Genomic DNA, 18,085 nt, shown 5'->3' with positions numbered 1-18,085 from the left:
TTGATCTGGCATATGACTCAAGAGCAGCCACTCATTCCACATACGGGGTTGTACTTGTTGATTTTAAAAGCCAGCTTCTCCTTGGGAGAGAAGAATAAAATAGAAGCTTAAAAGCACTTACTCTTGAGTGCTCCAAATACTTTGCTTCTTTGTTCCTAGATGCACTCAACTTACAGTCATTTATGCTGTAAACACGTGTCAGTTTTTTCTGTTCTGGCAAAGCATCATGCAGTGCTGCAGTCCCTTTTGTTTGAACCGCTGTGTGGCTGGGGATGTGTGGTGCTTCAGAACTGCAAGCATGCCAGCCAGTGTGTTCGTCAGTTTCATTTCCAGTTTCTCTACAGTGCATTTCAGAATACAAAGCATTGACTGGGGTCAGAGAAGCAGCAGCAGCTCAGTAGAAGACCATGGGCTTCAGATCATGTGACTGTAAGCAACTCATTTAGCCTGAGTTATAAGAAAATTCTGCCAACCTGGCTGGGTTTTTGGAAGGCTGTATTTAGTTTGCTCAGGCTACTGTAACGAAATACCAGAGACTGCATGGCTTAAATGACAGAAGTTTATTTTTTCACAGTTCTGAAGTCTGGAAGTCCAAAGGCAATGTGTCAGCAGCTCTGATTTCTTCTGAGGCCTCTCACTGGCCTGCAGATGGCTGCTTTCTCACTGTCCTTCTCGCACATGGTCTTCTGTGCACATGCAGGTCTGATGCCCACATTTCCTTCTTCTTATGATGACATTGGTCATATTAGGTTAGGGCCTACCCTAAATACCTCATTTTAATTTAATTACCTTTAATGATCTTATACAGTCACATTCTGAGGTACCAGAGGATCAGGGCTTCGATTTTAGGGGCCTGGAATTTGAGGGGCATGGAGTTCAGCCCATAACAAAGACTAAATGACAAAGTAGGGCCTTGATAAAAGCTCACATTTTTTCCTTTCTTTGACATGGGGAAAGAACCTGTGCTTTGGAATCATAAAGCATAATTTCAACTCCTGGTTCTATTGCCTGCTAATTATGTGATTTTGGCCAAGTTGCTTGTTTCAACATTTGTAAAATGGGAATAAGACTACCTCCCTCAAACCACTGTCGTGAAGATAAAGTGCTGAGTATGTAAAGTGCTTAACAATACCTGGAAGGGGTAGACAGAATGCATTTGCTAATTTTGTATTATTTGTTCCTAGCAATAATTGTGATTAATGTTTCCTACTTGTCTCTTTTTGTCAAAGAGCTCTGGCAACTGGCCTTGATGATGGCCTGTGAACTAAATAAACAAAGTGACCAAACTTGGTCCTAGAGATTTCAAGATTTCTTGATTGGCTGAACAAAGAAGCAGAGGTGGCAGATGGAACACCCCCAACAGAGCTTTGATTACACAAGTCCCCATCAGACCCCCAGAGCATCAGACCATCCCCTTCCCAGTATGACCACCCCTGTACTTCTGCTTTCCTTAGCCTATCTCGTGACAGAATTTCCCCTATAACAAAAGTCACAGGCAGCTCGTCCTGAAAGCACTGGCAAGAAAGACAACAGGACTGGAACACAAGCAGCATCTACAAAGGACTCTACCACATAAGTGAGGAGCTTTAGTGCAGGGGGAGGTAGCTGAGCTGAAAGGTGTTGTAATTGTTACTTCTAGTCACGGAAGACTCTAGACAGAAGCCTAGTTCTCCGTTTCAACCACTGCAAACCAACAAGTTTAAAGGGAACCTCCAGAAATGAGCAAGGCCAACCCCCATCATGACACATAACTGTGTTACTACATGGTTGCAGCAATACTACTCCAAAGGTGGTCTGCAGATCTTGCCTACCTGCCAACTCTTCGCTACTAGTCCATGACAAAGCAGAGAATAAGCACTTAGAAACTTTAACAGCAGTTTGACAGAATACTTTTATATGTTAAATCTATAATAAAAACTTTATACTTTTATTTTGTGTCCTTTTTCTAGAAATTCATTCTTATTATATTTTACAAAAGTACTGGTCCATGGCAACTGGCCCTGCAGCACAGACAACTTCAGCACTAGGTTACAAGCTTCTAAATAGCTGAGTATGAATACATATCTTTCATAACTCAGCAGGACCCTACTACTTGGGCCCTAGTACATCTCACTTCAAAACAAAAAATATGATAAAACCATGGCATTTTTCTTCATTCCACCTAATAAGAAAACGAGTCAGGAATAAAGTAAAAATCAACTTCCAGTATACATTCCAGTCCAGAATTTCACCATAGTGAAAGTGATCAATGTCCAGAGGCTTTTATGCCAATGTTTATAAAGACTGGAGACATAATACTCTGTTCAGAACTGGAAGGTATCACAGTGGGAAAAATCCTGAATATGAGTCAGAAATTCTGCATTCAAATTCGGGCTTTAAAAGCTTTTTGACATTGTGTAGGTGATAATCTAACTGAGCCACTTTTTTTAACTACAAAAAGTGGCTATTAAAATCCTCTGCCCAATCTACATCTTAAGAGTGCTGTGAGAGTCAAATAAAATAATGTCCGTGGGATGTGCCTCATAAAGAATAAAGTGCAGCACAGGTGACGATGGGATCAGTATTGTCAGCTCAGCCTTCAGAGAGTTCACAGACTCAAAGGAAATAGCCCCTAACATGGTACAGTGAGGAAGCTGACCAGAATACTGACATTCTTCAAATATCTTGTTAAAGATTTACCAGATTAGAAACACTGCCTTCAAATTCTTCTCAGTGCAGAAAGCACTCTTTTTTTCTAACAAACCGTTAGGTGTGTTTGTTTTCATCCTGCCAAGTGTACAGCACCCTGGTGGGTAGCACGAAGGAGAAAGAAGAGAGTGCACAGTGCCAGCCTGCAGCAGCTCACAGTGCAGGGTGCACCAGTGGCAGGCTCGAGGCTGTGTGTGTGACACTCTTAAACACGGCAGGAACTAGAGAAGGGCAACTCTTTCCCATTTTAACTTGCACATCTATTTGGAGACCCTCTCAAAAGGATCACAAACTTTAAAATGAACCATTTCATTCCTGTCCTTTAGGCAAGAGAAGACCAGAAAATCATAATGTATTTTAGCTTTATTGAAGACATATTACAGTAGACAAACAAGTAGACAAACACATGCTTTATAAAATATACATTCTCATGTGTGAGAAAATATAAATAGACACTAGGAAATGGCCACACTGAACACAACAACTTGGCTTATAACTCTCTTTAGGTACATCTAGTACCAGGGCTGCTCAGAGTGACATCCTCTGATAGGGGTAAAAAGGGAGAACAGGGGGAAAGTACAGGGTAGAAGTAGTCTCTAAATGGATCAAGAGGCCACTTTAAGTAGCCAAAAGATATTCCAAGAGCACTTGACCCCCTGATGATCAATTTCTCTTTAAAGACAGAATTGACAAAAGATCAGTCTACTCCTTACATTTGAAAACAGGCTCAAATCAAGCTTTTTATTCACCTTCACCCCACCTATTGGTGGAGATTATTAGGATTGCTAAGAAACACTCAACACACAACCTTGAAAGAGCAGGTCCAAATATTACTCCTCACCCACGCATGCACGCGCGCGCGCACACACACACACACACACACACACACACACACACACCTACCCCTTACTACCCACAAAACCTCCAGATGATTTGTGGGCTTTCAGGTGTTGTTTTGTTAAGAGAAGCTTGTAACATATCTCAATTCAGAACATGTTATTTTTGTCAACAAACGAGGAGGAAGGGAGGAAAAGGGGAAGGAAAGAAGAAAATTAAGGCCAACTGATGTTGGCTTAGATTGTACTCCAAACAAAAAAGTTTTAAATTAGAAGAAGAGGGAAAAACATCTGCCACAGTGAACTGGGAAAAAGACCACGTAAGAGAAAAATGAAACATTACTTACAGGTTGCCTAAAAATCTTAGCTCAACTTTCTAAGGTCCAACTGTTTCACAATTACTTCAGTAATCTGCATCAAGAAGCAAAGTAAGAAATGGAGGCTGTAGCGTAAAATGACAGCCGATTTACCTCGGATACTCCATTACCCTTTTAGCATTTCTGTGGATATTAAAATGATAAGAAGTTGACATAACACACTTGGGTAAAATACTGGGTATAAACTTGAACATCACAATTCCAACCCCATTCCAAATGGAGTCCCACTGATACAAAGAAACAGGAATAAAAATTAAAGAGTAAAAGGGAAGGTTATAATACATTATAGGCTTTAAAAGTTTTTATTATGGTTATACCATTTGGGTTAGGAACCTTATAGATTTTCTCAGAAGAATAAGCCCAGAGTTTCATGTTTTCAGCCATTAACACAAAACAGGCTCCTTTTGTCAATCAAAGAACATAATCTTTTAGTTAAAATAAAAAAAAACTTTTTAAGTGTTCCACACTTACTGTATATAAAGAATTCTGAAAGATAAAGTTTTAAGCCTGTCTTGCTTCTGAAGATTTCCAAGGATAAAATTGAAAGAGAGCTAAAAGTCATCTTGCCCATATTTGATTTCAATACAGAAATTTCTTCAATGCTATTAACAGATGATTATTTAGCTTCTGTATATACTTTTTCCATGAAAGGCTGATTATTCCAATTGTCAGACAAAGCTAATAGTTAGAGTGTTAGCTTATACAGAATTATTGGCAAGCATGTATTGCATCTCCCTGTAACTTCTTCCCCACTGATATGACCCGTCTGCTGGAATAAGGAGTGAATCTAATCTTTGTTTCATATGACAACTGTTTAAGTAACTAAACACTTTTATCATCTCTCCCTTTTCTTAGGAAAATGGATAATAGAGTCTAAGTTGCTTAACATCTTAATGTTTCTTTTACAACCTGCCAATGGGCAACGTGAAGGCAACTGTTTTTAAACATAAAAGTTACCTTACAGAGAAAATACACATTTAAAGCATTCTAAGATGGCACATTAGAGGGAATGGCACACTGGGCTGGGTTTCTGATATTTCCTATCCTACAGATTAACTTACATCTAGGGAAAGCATTTTAGAGGCTACTGAGTGACAGGTAGCCAACGGGTCAGGAATAGACTCTGTGGCAGGAAGACTTGGAGTACAAGCACAATGTTATTTCTTCTTCCAGGTATACTTACAGAATCAGTCTAAGAGGGGCACAAACAAATTAAGAGAATTTATGTATCCCTACTGATATGAAGTGGTAATTGGGACAATATTTCTCTCAACATTTTAGTTTGCCTTGCTTTTGCAACACTTTTGATTAAATTGGTGGCAGTCAGACATTACACTGATGGGAAGAAACACGGATGAACCACTAATCCAGTTTATATTATTACAGCATTTGTTATATGCTCTACATATGCAATACTGAAAACTTTCAGGAATTCTAACTCCTAAGATTAGAATTTATTAAATTTACTATTTTTTAAGACCAGGGATAGGTTATTCACATTTAAACAAATTCCTGACTAGTTTTTTACGCAAGTTTTTTAGTTATTTAGGAAAGCTAGCAATACCTGGGAGGACATCTCAACCATTCGAGTTGACAGAGAACCTGGCTATTTGGGAGACCAGCCTGACACCACTGGCAGTAGAAAGACCACTGCTAAAGCAGAGGCGGCAATCATGTATTTTAAGTTTTCTAGAGCACTGGTTTGCAGCCTGTTTTTTGTCCTCTCACATGTAACAGCTGATGCTCGCAGCCTTGTTCTAACTCCACTTTTTTCACTAAAGAAAGTCCATCAGAATATGAGTAAGAGTACTATAATTAGAGAGATGACCTTGAATACATTAGAAAGGTAAGTGAGTCACAAACTAGTTACAAGTTAGTTGTGGCACACCTCTCAACTGATTCTGACACTCTGGTATGCTGTAATACTAGCATTCAGACCTGGTGTTCTGGAGGGCAATGGGTGGTTCTCAATCTACTCAAGATTCTTTATGTTTACTGACACTGTTTTAGAAGCTGAATATTTCTTCTCCTCATGAGGATTTCTTATAGCATTACTCCTGCTAGAGAAGAAATAAATCTGACTCAAGTCAGAGTAAGCAGCATCACTCCTGTTCTACTCTAAAAAATATTTCATGAAAGCAGCTTTTTATTAGAGTAGATAATCCTCCTTGATTCTAGGAGGGATCACAGATTCATAGAATGTTACAGCTGAAAAGGGCTTTAAAGCATCTAGTAAAATGCCCTCATTTCATAAATGAGAAAGTCAGGCTGAGATGTAAAGAGACTTGCCCTTGATTATACAACTAGTAAGCAGCAGAGCTAGGAACTAAATCAGGTTTCATGATTCTAAGTCAGTCCAGTACAAATTATACTACAACCTAGTAAGAAGATGGATCAGAAATTGAAGGGAGAAGAAAATAGTGATACGTAAGGAGTTCAAAGTGAAAATGAAGAGAGGTTGACAATTTAAAAGGAAAAAGACAAAGGCATGATGGCATAAAACAGCTAGAAAAGTGCTGCTGCCTATGGCAGAAAAATTTAGGATTGAAAAACAGTGTGAAATTCAGCTAAACTTCCCAGCAAAGAGCTGAGAAATTATGTGAGTTTAAAACCCTTGAAATACACAATGACTTAGAAATAAATTATTTTCATTTAAGTGGTTGAAGTCATCTAGTATGTAACTAGTCCTCACTAAATTTAGAGGACAGAATCTGACAGCCTTTCTTTTTTTCTGAAAGCAGGAAGAAAGAAAGAAGAGCTTAAGTCCATTACACTTTATTAGAGCACTAAGTCTTTTGTTTACATAAAACTTTTTGCTATCAGAAATTCAAGAAAACTTTTTGGCTTAAATAATCACTTGTACAAAACAAGGACCACTCTAAAGCTTTACAGTGTAAGAATTTCTGCACATTCTTCTACTCCCAAAGCAGTCTTCCCTTCTTAAGACATACTGTGCATTGGTAGAAGAGATATTATTTTTTAAAACAAACACACACACACAGAAAAAAAAAGCAATCTTTGGTTTCCTTATCAACTAAGTACTTTGCTGAAAGAAGATATTCCCCAAACAAGTTTTCCTTTATCTATGTGCATATGACAATGACAAGACTGCTAGTCTTTTGAAAAAGCCTTTTTATGCTTGAAAGATTATATTACCTGGCACTTGTAAACAGATGACAAATGATTAGCTGTACAAATCTTCAGGCATAAAGAAAGTGGTTAATTACACCAAGATTGTGTTTGTGTGTACGCAATCACTAGGTACCCTGCTTCTATACTTATACTTCTTAACAAATACGTATTTAAAAGTTTAAACAAAGTCTTTGGATTCACTAAACCAAGTTGTACAAAATCTGTGGTCTGAGAAGCTACTGTCAATATTATAACTGAATATTATATATAATTTTGGCATATCAAAAATATTTACACATATGACCAATGAATACAAAAATTATTTATAAATGCACATATATATACAGTGAGATCCCTGGGCGATAGGGACGAAAAAAAAAAAGAGAGAGAGAGAGAGAAAGAGAGAGATTCACAAGAATACAAAACCCTCGACCTAGTAATAGTTGGTCAAGTCTGGGATTCTTGTCGGAGACCTTGAATATCAAAGCCCCACTCTCAACTATAGGATTAAAACCACTGCAGAATCCCAGGCACACTTCCCGGGGGGCTCCAAAGTTATTTTTGTTCCTTGGAAGGCAAAACAGAACAGCGTTGTTTACTCAGGATCACTCTGTAGGTTGAGACAATCCAGGGTGTTAAGCAGAAATGAGACTCTCCCTAACAGGCAATGCGCACCTGGGCACATCCCAGTAGAACCATAAGACAGCACTCTGTCCTCTATCTTCCTCCGCCTGTGTTGCACATTTTCTATTAGATGTACTCATTTCTGTCAGCCATTATTACCCTTTCTTCGCCAAGTGTAAGCTCAAACAAATGTCTGGCCCCCCTTGATGTGGTCAGATGTAACTGCAGACAAAGAGCAAAGCAAATGCTGACTTTGGGGTTTCTTCCGAACTCTGAGGTAGTAAATACAAAATCAACTAATTTGAGTCTGCCCAGATTTCCTTCTGGAGAGAGTTTCATGTGCCCTCACTGCCATCTTGAATGTTCCGAGTCCTACTAAAATCAAAAGTGTGGTCATGTAACCTGTGACAGGGCATGGGGGAAGTGGAACAGTCTGGATCACTCTCTGCCAGGCCCTCGTTTTGATGGAGTTGTGGTGACTCAAAGACTGACTGCTGCGATAAAGGAGGATGAGGCATACCTGGTTCTTTGTTTATGTTCCACAGAGGCCGCTGCAAGGGTTCTGAGAATGAGAGACAGTAATAATTATCAGTGGTGAATTGAAGTTTAAAATTAATTTTCTAAAACTTAATTTTCTTCTACCCAAGTCTTCAAAGAAATAATAAGAAATAACCCAGTATTCCTGAATAAGGACGTTAAGATAAAATGTATACTTGCTATTTTCTTAGCAAAAACAAAAAAAAAAGAAAACAAAACAAAAACTGGAACCATTGTCTTTCAAACCCTTCTACTCAACAACTTTACCAATTAATTACTGAAACCATGCTATGTGTCATCTACTTTCACCTATTACTGGTGTTTCTATTGTTATAAAACTTAAAACTCTTTAGACACATGGAAACAGACTAAAAGAGAATTAGTATCCATATAGTAATGAAAGTTGCACAATACATAGGTAAAAATTATTGATTCAGTGCAGTCATTGTACCTTTAAATAACAATTAAATGCCTATCTTAAAAAAAATCATTTTGGGCTTCCCTGGTGGCACAGTGGTTAAGAATCCACCTGCCAATGCAGGGGACATGGGTTTGAGCCCTGGTCCAGGAAGATCCCACATGCCACGGAGCAACTAAGCCCATCCGCCACAACTACTGAGCCTGTGCTCTAGAGCCCACGTGCCACAACTACTGAAGCCCGCATGCCTAGAGCCCATGCTCTGCAATGAGAGAAGCCACCGCAATGAGAAGCCGGCACACCAAAACGAAGAGTGGCCCCTGCTCGCCGCAACTAGAGAAAGCCTGCGAGCATCAATGAAGACCCAACGCAGCCAAAAATAAAATAGATACAATAAATAAATTTATTTTTAAAAATCATTTAAAAATAAACCACCATTCCCCTCCAGCTTCTAGCAAGTCAATAACTCTAACAACAAAATAATAACCAAAAGCTGGTATTTTAAATCAGGTTATCTGTACTTTGGTTTCAAAAATATGCATCTCATTATTATTTACTGCAGTGGTGGGCTCTTTCCCCAGAGAACATTTTCTGAAAGTTATATTAACTTCATGGGGATGTATTTTGGAAAAAGCTAGCCAAACATACTAGAAACAAACAGAAATAAAAATAAAACCCATGTGCAAAGTTAACTAGCGCAGGGTTTCTCAAGCTTTAATATGCATACAAATAGCCTGGAGATTGTGTTAAAATATAGACTCTGGTTCACTAGGTCTGGGGTGGGACCCATGCTCTGCATTTCTAACAAGCTCCTAGGTAATGCTGATGCTGATAGACCACACTTTGAATAGCAAGGAGCTAGAGCACCCTAGCTAAGGAACTAGCAATGCACCAAAGCACTTTCATTTGCTGATTTCCTCACTTACAGACCAGATTAACAATTAAGACATCTCTGAATTTGGGGAAAGATACTGCATTTTTAGTTCTACTTAAAGTTATTTTGTGTGTGTATATCTCTTCTAGGACACGGGGAAATGGATTTAGTGTTGGTGCCTTTCTTTCATGGACACAGAATTTTAAAGACAAGAGACTAACTTCAATAACAGGATATTTTTCTCTGACCTGTACTCTCTTGAGAAAACTTTAGAGGTGGTCTCTTAACTAAGAACAACAGAGCACATCTTCCATTGTAAACCTGCGGTGCAAAGCCCCACCCTATTTCCAGTGCTCTTGCATTTCAGGCTGACAGGAGGGTGACAGTGGATAAAAAGCCTGGATGGACAGGAAGACATGCTCAGTAGTGCCCTTCATGGTCTAGAAAGAGTTTTGTTTTGTTTTGCTTTGCTTTATTGACTGGGTTGTTTCAAGTGCCTTGTCGGCACAATATAACATGTGTTTCTTTTCCTGGGCTACTATCCCCAGACTGCTTTCCCAATTATGGCCCTGACTGTAATACTTCACAGATGAAAGCAAATACCTGCCAAGTGATACTGACACTCAACATTTACCTGATAAAACAGCAACCAAATAAAACATTTTAAAATCTTCTCAGTGAAAATCTTCATCAAATTATGCCCAAATCATTATATCCTTAGCATTTCAAGTCTCCATTATTTAAATAAACATGGAAGAAAAAAGTAGTGCCTGTATGAAACTTCTTTACAGAAACTTTTTCTACATGGCTTCTGAATCTTTAGAAGTAAGATCTTGTTACTCCCACAAAAGCTGTTTTCATCCTACAGATCCAGACTTCTTTCTAAATCTAACCTCTAAAAATCTCTGGCTCTAGTTTATACCAATTAATGGTAGCTAATTACTCCATTATACCAACTTGTTTGCTTCTGTCAAATGCGAGTGCTACCTATATGACAGAAGGAAAAATCAAGTAGGTGAAAGTGAAAACAAACCAAAATAACAAAAATCACTGTGACCTTTACCACTGTTCTTCTGTGTGGAGGAAAGTTTCTTCTCATTTATCCTCTCATGGTTGGTGGGAAAGGCAGAGATCTCTCTATCTGCTGATGATACCAGGCTCTCCAGGGTGGTGGCATCTTGCGGAAGATGTGCCAAATAAGTCTCTTTGGGCATCTGGACCATAAGGCTGGACAGTGTCTGATCTAGAACATCCTCTTCAGCAATATAGGTGTATGGACAGTATTCTCGGGTCCGGGAGTAGATGTTAGCATTGTCATAACAATCTGAGCAGATAACCCGGGTGCCAGTGCCACCTAATGACAACATTGGAAAGAACCCAAACATCCTTCAGTTAAGGAATCAGTTTTGCCAACTATTAGTTTTCTCTAACAGTCGTCATCATATCTGGCATTTGTTCAAAACTTGCATTATAAACCGGATGAAGTTTCAAGGTCTTTCTGTGAACTAACTAATTTAATCCTTATAACATCACTAAGAGGTAAGTATTATTATTATCCCTATTTTACAGACAGAATAATTACAACACAGAGAGGTCAGGTAACCTGCCCAAAGACATACTGCCCGAGTGAAGAGCTGCAATTTAAACTCAGGCCCTCTGGCTCCAGCACCCATGCTCTTGAGTAGTACATTAAGCCATCTTTGTCCAGCCTGGATAAGGTCATGCTCAAATCAAGGGAGCCAAGATAAGGCTGGCACTGTGCTACAAGACACATGTTTGGCTTAAGCAAACTAAAGCAGAGAACAAGGAGTTTTGATGACTTTATTTCACAAATGCCCACATAACTTCCGTTAAGTCAAGAGGTTAAGCAAAACTAATTGCTAAAAGAACCCCTAGAGAAAGCCTCTGACGGTCAAGAGTCCTGCCTGACAAGTGTGTGTCTGGCAGAAGTAAAAGTTTAATAATGAGCTCCCTGGACAATTATGTGCTTTGAAAACTGAATGATAAAAAAAGAGGAAAGTGAGAAACAGAGAGCTACTTATTCATGTTCAAGCAACAGAATGTTAGAACTGGAAAAGAACAGGAAGTAATTAAGTTTAACCCAGAAAGCAGTGTTATTTCCTACAAATTTCAAAAAGTAGAGGCTTTTAAGTATTCTTTAAAAAGCTACAGGGGGATTTCCCTGGTGGCACAGTGGTTAAGAATCTGCCTGCCAATGCAGGGGACACGGGTTCGAGCCCTGGTCTGGGAAGATCCCACAAGCTGCAGAGCAACTAAGCCTGTGCACCACAACTACTGAGCCTGCACTCTAGAGCTCATGTGCCACAACTACTGAGCCCACATGCCACAACTAATGAAGCCTGTGCACCTAGAGGCCATCCTGGCCAGGGAACTAAGATCTCACAAGTTGCATGGTATGGCCAAAAAGAAAAAAAAAAAAAAAAAGCTAGAAATACCCCCCTTTCCATGGAAAGCCAAAATAATGGAATAGAGCTTCCATGTGTATAGTACTTGAAGTACTACACAGATTTGTGGAAAGAATATTTAAGAATCATGGGAGAAATGCTTTATAAAATACTGTTTCTTTATTTTTAAAATGAGGAAATTAAAGCTAAGATTTTAAGTAACTTGTTGGTGACCACATGGCTAGAAAGAGGAACTGGGAGTCAAACCCAATTCTACCCCTTAATTCACTTCCCTGTGTTCTGTCACGCCCTATGGGAAGGGTGGAGTCGGAAAAAGTACTGTTGAGAAGTCAGGTTCACTTAACTGTTTTATATCTCTCTGATGTTCTCCAATATAAGCTGAGAATCATCAATGCCCTTTAAACCTTAGTGAATGTCTACCTGTCAGCAGGAGATACAACCTCACCTGGATATGGTCTGAAGGGTGCTCAAGCCTGAAAAGGATAAAAGACACCTGAAAAAAGTTTCTACAGCATCTCCTTCCCATGACAATACTTTGGTTTGGGAACCTCTGCTGTGTTCTCCAATCCCTAGTTTAAGGATGTGTTACTCCTTTCTCTCAGAAGATTTTCTCCTCTGTTAAGACTTTAGAGCCTAAACCAAGATGGCGCAGTACAAGGACGTACTCTCACTCCCAGAATCACAACTAACTGTTGAACAATCATCGACAGGAAGACATTGGAACTCACCAAAAAAGATACCCCACATCCAAAGACAAAGGAAAAGCCACAATGTGACAGTAGGAGGGGTAGAATCACAATAAAATCAAATCCCATAACGGCTGGGTGGGTGACTCACAAACTGGAGAACACTTACACCACAGAAGTCCACCCACTGGAGTGAAGGTTCTGAGCCCCACGTCAGGCTTCTGAAACTGGGGGTCCAGCAACGGGAGGAGGAATTCTCCCTGGTGCAGTGACACCAGGGAGACTGAACCAGACCTACCTGCTAGTGTTGGAGGGTCTCCTGCAGAGGTGGGGGGCAGCTGTGGCTCACAATGGGGATAAGGACACTGGCAGCAGAAGTTCTGGGAAGCACTCCTTGGTGTGAGCCATCCCACAGTCTGCCATTAGCCCCACCAAACAGCCTGCAGGTTCCAGTGTTGGGTTGCCTCAGACCAAACAACCAACAGGGAGGGAACCCAGCCACACCCATCAGCACTCAAGCGGATTAAAGTTTTACTGAGCTCTGCCCACCAGAGCAACAGCCAGCTCTACCCACCACCAGTCCCTCCCATCAGGAAACTTGCACAAGCCTCTTAGATAGCCTCATCCACCAGAGGGCACACAGCAGAATCAAGAAGAACTACAATCCTGCAGCCTGTGGAACAAAAACCACATTCACAGAAAGATAGACAAGATGAAAAGGCAGAGGGCTATGTACCAGATCAAGGAACAAGATAAACCCCCAGAAAAACAACTAAATGAAGTGGAGATAGGCAATCTTCCAGAAAAAGAATTCAGAATAATGATAGTAAACATGATCCAGGACCTCAGAAAAAGAAAGGAGGCAAAGATCGAGAAGATGCAAGAAATGTTTAACAAAGACCTAGAAGAATTAAAGAACAAACAAAGAGAGATGAACAATACAATAACTGAAATGAAAACTACACTAGAAGGAATCAATAGCAGAATAACTGAGGCAGAAGAATGGATAAGTGACTTGGAAGACAGAATGGTGGAATTCACTGCTGTGGAACAGAATAAAGAAAAAACAATGAAAAGAAATGAAGACAGCATAAGAGACCTCTGAGACAACATTAAATGCAACAAAATTCGCATTATAGGGGTCTCAGAAGGAGAAGAGAGAGAGAAGGGACCCGAGAAAGTATTTGAGGAGATTATAGTCGAAAATTTCCCTAACACGGGAAAGGAAATAGCCACCCAAGTCCAGGAAGCACAGAGAGTCCCATACAGGATAAACCCAAGGAGAAACACGCTAAGACACATAGTAATCAAATTGGAAAAAAAGACACAAATTACTGAAAGCAACAAGGGAAAAATGACAAATAACTTACAATGGAATTCCCATAAGGTTAACAGCTGATTTCTCAGCAGAAACTCTACAAGCCAGAAGGCAGTGGCACGATATACTTAAAGTGATGAAAGGGAAGAGCCTACAATCAAGATTACTCTAAGCAGCAAGGACCTCATTCAGATTCAATGGAGAAATCAAAAGCTTTACAGACAAGCAAAAGCTAAGAGAATTCACCACCACCAAACCAGCCCTACAGCAAATGCTAAAGGAACTTCTCTAAGTGGGAAACACAAGAGAAGAAAAGGACCCACAAAAACAAAGCCATAACGATTAAGAAAATGGTCATAGGAACATACATATCAATAATTACCTTAAACGTGAATGGATTAAATGCTCCAACTGAAAGACACAGGCTCACTGAATGGACACAAAAACAAGGCCCATATATATGCTGTCTACAAGAAACCCACTTCAGACTTAGGGACACATACAGACTGAAAGTGAGAGGATGGAAAAAGATATTCCATGTAAATGGAAATCAAAAGAAAGCTGGAGAAGCAATACTCATCTCAGATAAAATAGACTTTAAAATAAAGAATGTTACAAGAGACAAGGAAGGACACTACGTAATTTTCAAGGGATCAATCCAAGAAGAAGATATAACAATTATAAATATATATGCACCCAACATAGGAGCACCTCAATACATAGGCAACTGCTAACAGCTCTAAAAGAGGAAATCAACAGTAACACAATAATAGTGCGGGACTTTAACACCTCACTTCCACCAATGGACAGATCATCCAAACAGAAAATTAATAAGGAAACAGAAGCTTTAAATGACACAATAGACGGCATAGATTTAATTGATACTTAGAGGACATTCCATCCAGAAAGAGCAGATTACACTTTCTTCTCAACTGCACACAGAACATTCTCCAGGATAGATCACATCTTGGGTCACAAATGAAGCCTCAGTAAATTTAAGAAAATTGAAATCATATCAATCATCTTTTCTGATCACAACACTATGAGATTAGAAATCAATTACAGGGAAAACAACGTAAAAAACACAAACACATGGAGGCTAAACAACATGTTACTAAATTACCAAGAGATCACTGAAGAAATCAAAGAGGAAATCAAAAAATATTTAGAAACAAATGACAATGAAAACACGATGATCCAAAACCTATGGGATGCAGCAAAACCAGTTCTAAGAGGGAAGTTTACAGCAATACAAGCCTACCTCAAGAAACAAGCAAAATCTCAAACAATCTAACGTTACACCTGAGGGAACTAGAGAAAGAACAAACAAAATGCAAAGTTAGCAGAAGGAAAGAAATCATAAATGTCAGAGCAGAAATAAATGAAATAGAAACAGAAAAACAATAGCAAAGATCAATAAAACTAAAAGCTGGTTCTTTGAGAAGATAAACAAAGTTGATAAACCATTAGCCAGACACATCAAGAAAAAGTGGGCGAGGACTCAAATCAATAAAATTAAAAATGAAAAAGTAGAAGTTACAGCAGACACCGCAGAAACACAAAGCATCCTAAGAGAATACTATAAGCAACTCTATGCCAATGAAATGGACAACCTGGAAGAAATGGACAAATTCTTAGAAAGGTATAACCATCCAAGACTGACCCAGGTAGAAATGGAAAATATGAACAGACCAATCACAAGTAATGAAATTGAAACTGTGATTAAAAACCTTCCAAAAAACACAAGTCCAGGACCAGATGGCTTCACAGGTGAATTCTATCAAACCTTTAGAGAAGAGCTAACACCCATCCTTCTCAACTCTTCCAAAAACTTGCAGAGGAAGAAAAACTCCCAAACTCATTCTATGAGGCTACCATCACCCTGATACCAAACCAGACAAAGATACCACAAAAAAAGAAAATTACAGACCAATCACTGATGAATATAGATGCAAAAATCCTCCACAAAATACTAGCAAACAGAATCCAACAACACATTAAAAGGATCATACACCATGATCAAGTGGGATTTATCCCAGGAATGCAAGGATTCTTCAATATATGCAAATCAATCAATGTGATACACCATATTAACAAATTGAGAATGAAAACCATATGATCATCTCCATAGATGCAGAAAAAGCTTTTGACAAAATTCAACACCCATTTATGATAAAAATTCTCCAGAAAGTGGGCACAGAGGAAACCTACCTCAACATAATAAAGGCCATATATGACAAACCCACAGTAAACATCATTCTCAATGGTGAAAAACTGAAAGCATTCGCTTTAAGATCAGGAACGAGAGAAGGACGTCCACTCTCACCATTCTTATTCAACATAGTTTTGGAAGTCCTACCCACGGCAATCAGAGAAGAAAAAGAAATAAAAGGAATACAAATTGGAAAAGAAGAAGTCAAACTGTCACTGTTTGCAGATGACATGACACTATACATAGAGAATCCGAAAGATGCCACCAGAAAAGTACTAGAGTTAATCAATGAATTTGGTAAAGTTGCAGGATACAAAATTAACGCATAGAAATCTCTTGCATTCCTATATACTAATGATGAAAAATCTGAAAGAGAAATTAAGGAAACACTCCCATTTACCACCACAACAAAAAGAATAAAAAACCTAGGAAAGAACCTACCTAGGGAGACAAAAAACCTGTATGCAGAAAACTATAAGACACTGAGGAAAGAAATTAAAGATGATACAAACAGAGGGGGAGATATACCATGTTCTTGGATTGGAAGAATCAAAATTGTGAAAATGACTATACTACACAAAGCAATCTACAGATTCAATGCAATCCCTATCAAATTACCAATGGCATTTTTTACAGAACTAGAAAAAAAAATCTTAAAATCTGTATGGAGACACAAAAGACCCCGAATAGCCAAAGCAGTCCTAAAGGAAAAAAGCGGAGCTGGAAGAATCCTTCAAACTATACAACAAAGCTACAGTAATCAAGACAATATGGTACTGGCACAAAAACAGAAATATAGATCAATGGAGCAGGATAGAAAGCCCAGAGATAAACCCACACACCGATGGTCAGCTAATCCATGACAAGGGAAGCAAGGATATATAATGGAGAAAAGACAGTCTCTTCAATAAGTGGTGCTTGGAAAACTGGACAGCTACATGTAAAAGAATGAAATTAGAACACTTCCTAACACCATAAACAAAAATAAACTCAAAATGGATTAGAGACCTAAATGTAAGACCAGACACTTTAAAACTCTTAGAGGAAAACATAGGAAGAACACTCTCTGACATAAATCACAGCAAGATATTTTTTGATCCACCTCCTAGAGTAATGGAAATAAAAACACATGGGACCTAATGAAACTTCAAAGCTGTTGCACAGCAAAGGAAACCATAAACAAGACAAAAAGACAACCCTCAGAATGGGAGAAAATATTTGCAAACGAATCAATGGACAAAGGCATAATCTCCAAAATACATAAACAGCTCATGCAGCTCAATAGTAAAAAAACAAACAACCCTATTCAAAAATGGGCAGAAGACCTAAATCGATATTTCTCCAAAGAAGACATACAGACGGCCAAGAAGCACATGAAAAGCTGCTCAACATCACTAATTATTAGAGAAAAGCAAATCAAAACTACAATGAGGTATCACCTCACACCAGTCAGAAGAGGTATCATCAGAAAATCTACAAACAACAAATGCTGGAGAGGGTGTGGAGAAAAGGGAACCCTCCTGCACTGTTGGTGGGAATGTAAATTGATACAGCCACTATGGAGAAGAGTATGGATGTTCCTTAAAAAACTAAAAATAGAATTACCATATGATCCAGCAATCCCACTACTGGGCATATACCCAGAGAAAACCATAATTCAAAAAGACACGTACACCCCAATGTTCATTGCAGCACTATTTACAATAGTCAGGTCATGGAAGCAACCTAAATGCCCATCAACAAACAAATGGATACAGAAGATGTGGTACATATATACAATGGAATATTACTCAGCTATAAAAAGGAACAAAATTGGGTCATTTGTTGAGACGTGGATGGATCTAGAGACTGTCATATAGAGTGAAGTAAGTCAGAAAGAGAAAAACAAATATCGTATATTAACGCATATATGTGGAACCTAGAAAAATGGTACAGATGAACCGGTTTGCAGGGCAGA

At 38.9% G+C, this 18,085-nt stretch overlaps 1 protein-coding gene across 7 annotated transcripts in view; it reads right to left on the bottom strand.

Annotated features, from left to right (window-relative positions):
- Window positions 1-18,085, bottom strand: part of LRIG2 (leucine rich repeats and immunoglobulin like domains 2) — an 82,731-nt gene that overhangs the window by 13,689 nt on the left and 50,957 nt on the right. For 3 of the 7 annotated variants that reach the window (XM_067042307.1, XM_067042317.1, XM_067042340.1), the window contains 2 exons: window positions 10,544-10,840; window positions 6,661-8,219 (listed from right to left, as the gene is read on the bottom strand). In XM_067042307.1, coding sequence (XP_066898408.1) covers window positions 7,993-8,219; window positions 10,544-10,840 — 524 coding nt within the window. In that variant the 3' untranslated portion in view covers window positions 6,661-7,992. Of the gene's footprint in view, window positions 1-6,660; window positions 8,220-10,543; window positions 10,841-18,085 lie in introns of those variants that run through there. The other 4 variants (XM_067042326.1, XM_059060535.2, XM_067042321.1 and 1 more) reach the window with 4 other exon arrangements.

This window comes from Kogia breviceps, chromosome 1, assembly GCF_026419965.1.
Source record: "Kogia breviceps isolate mKogBre1 chromosome 1, mKogBre1 haplotype 1, whole genome shotgun sequence".
Taxonomy (NCBI): domain Eukaryota; kingdom Metazoa; phylum Chordata; class Mammalia; order Artiodactyla; family Physeteridae; genus Kogia; species Kogia breviceps.
This window is presented reverse-complemented; position numbering and strand designations above follow the sequence as displayed.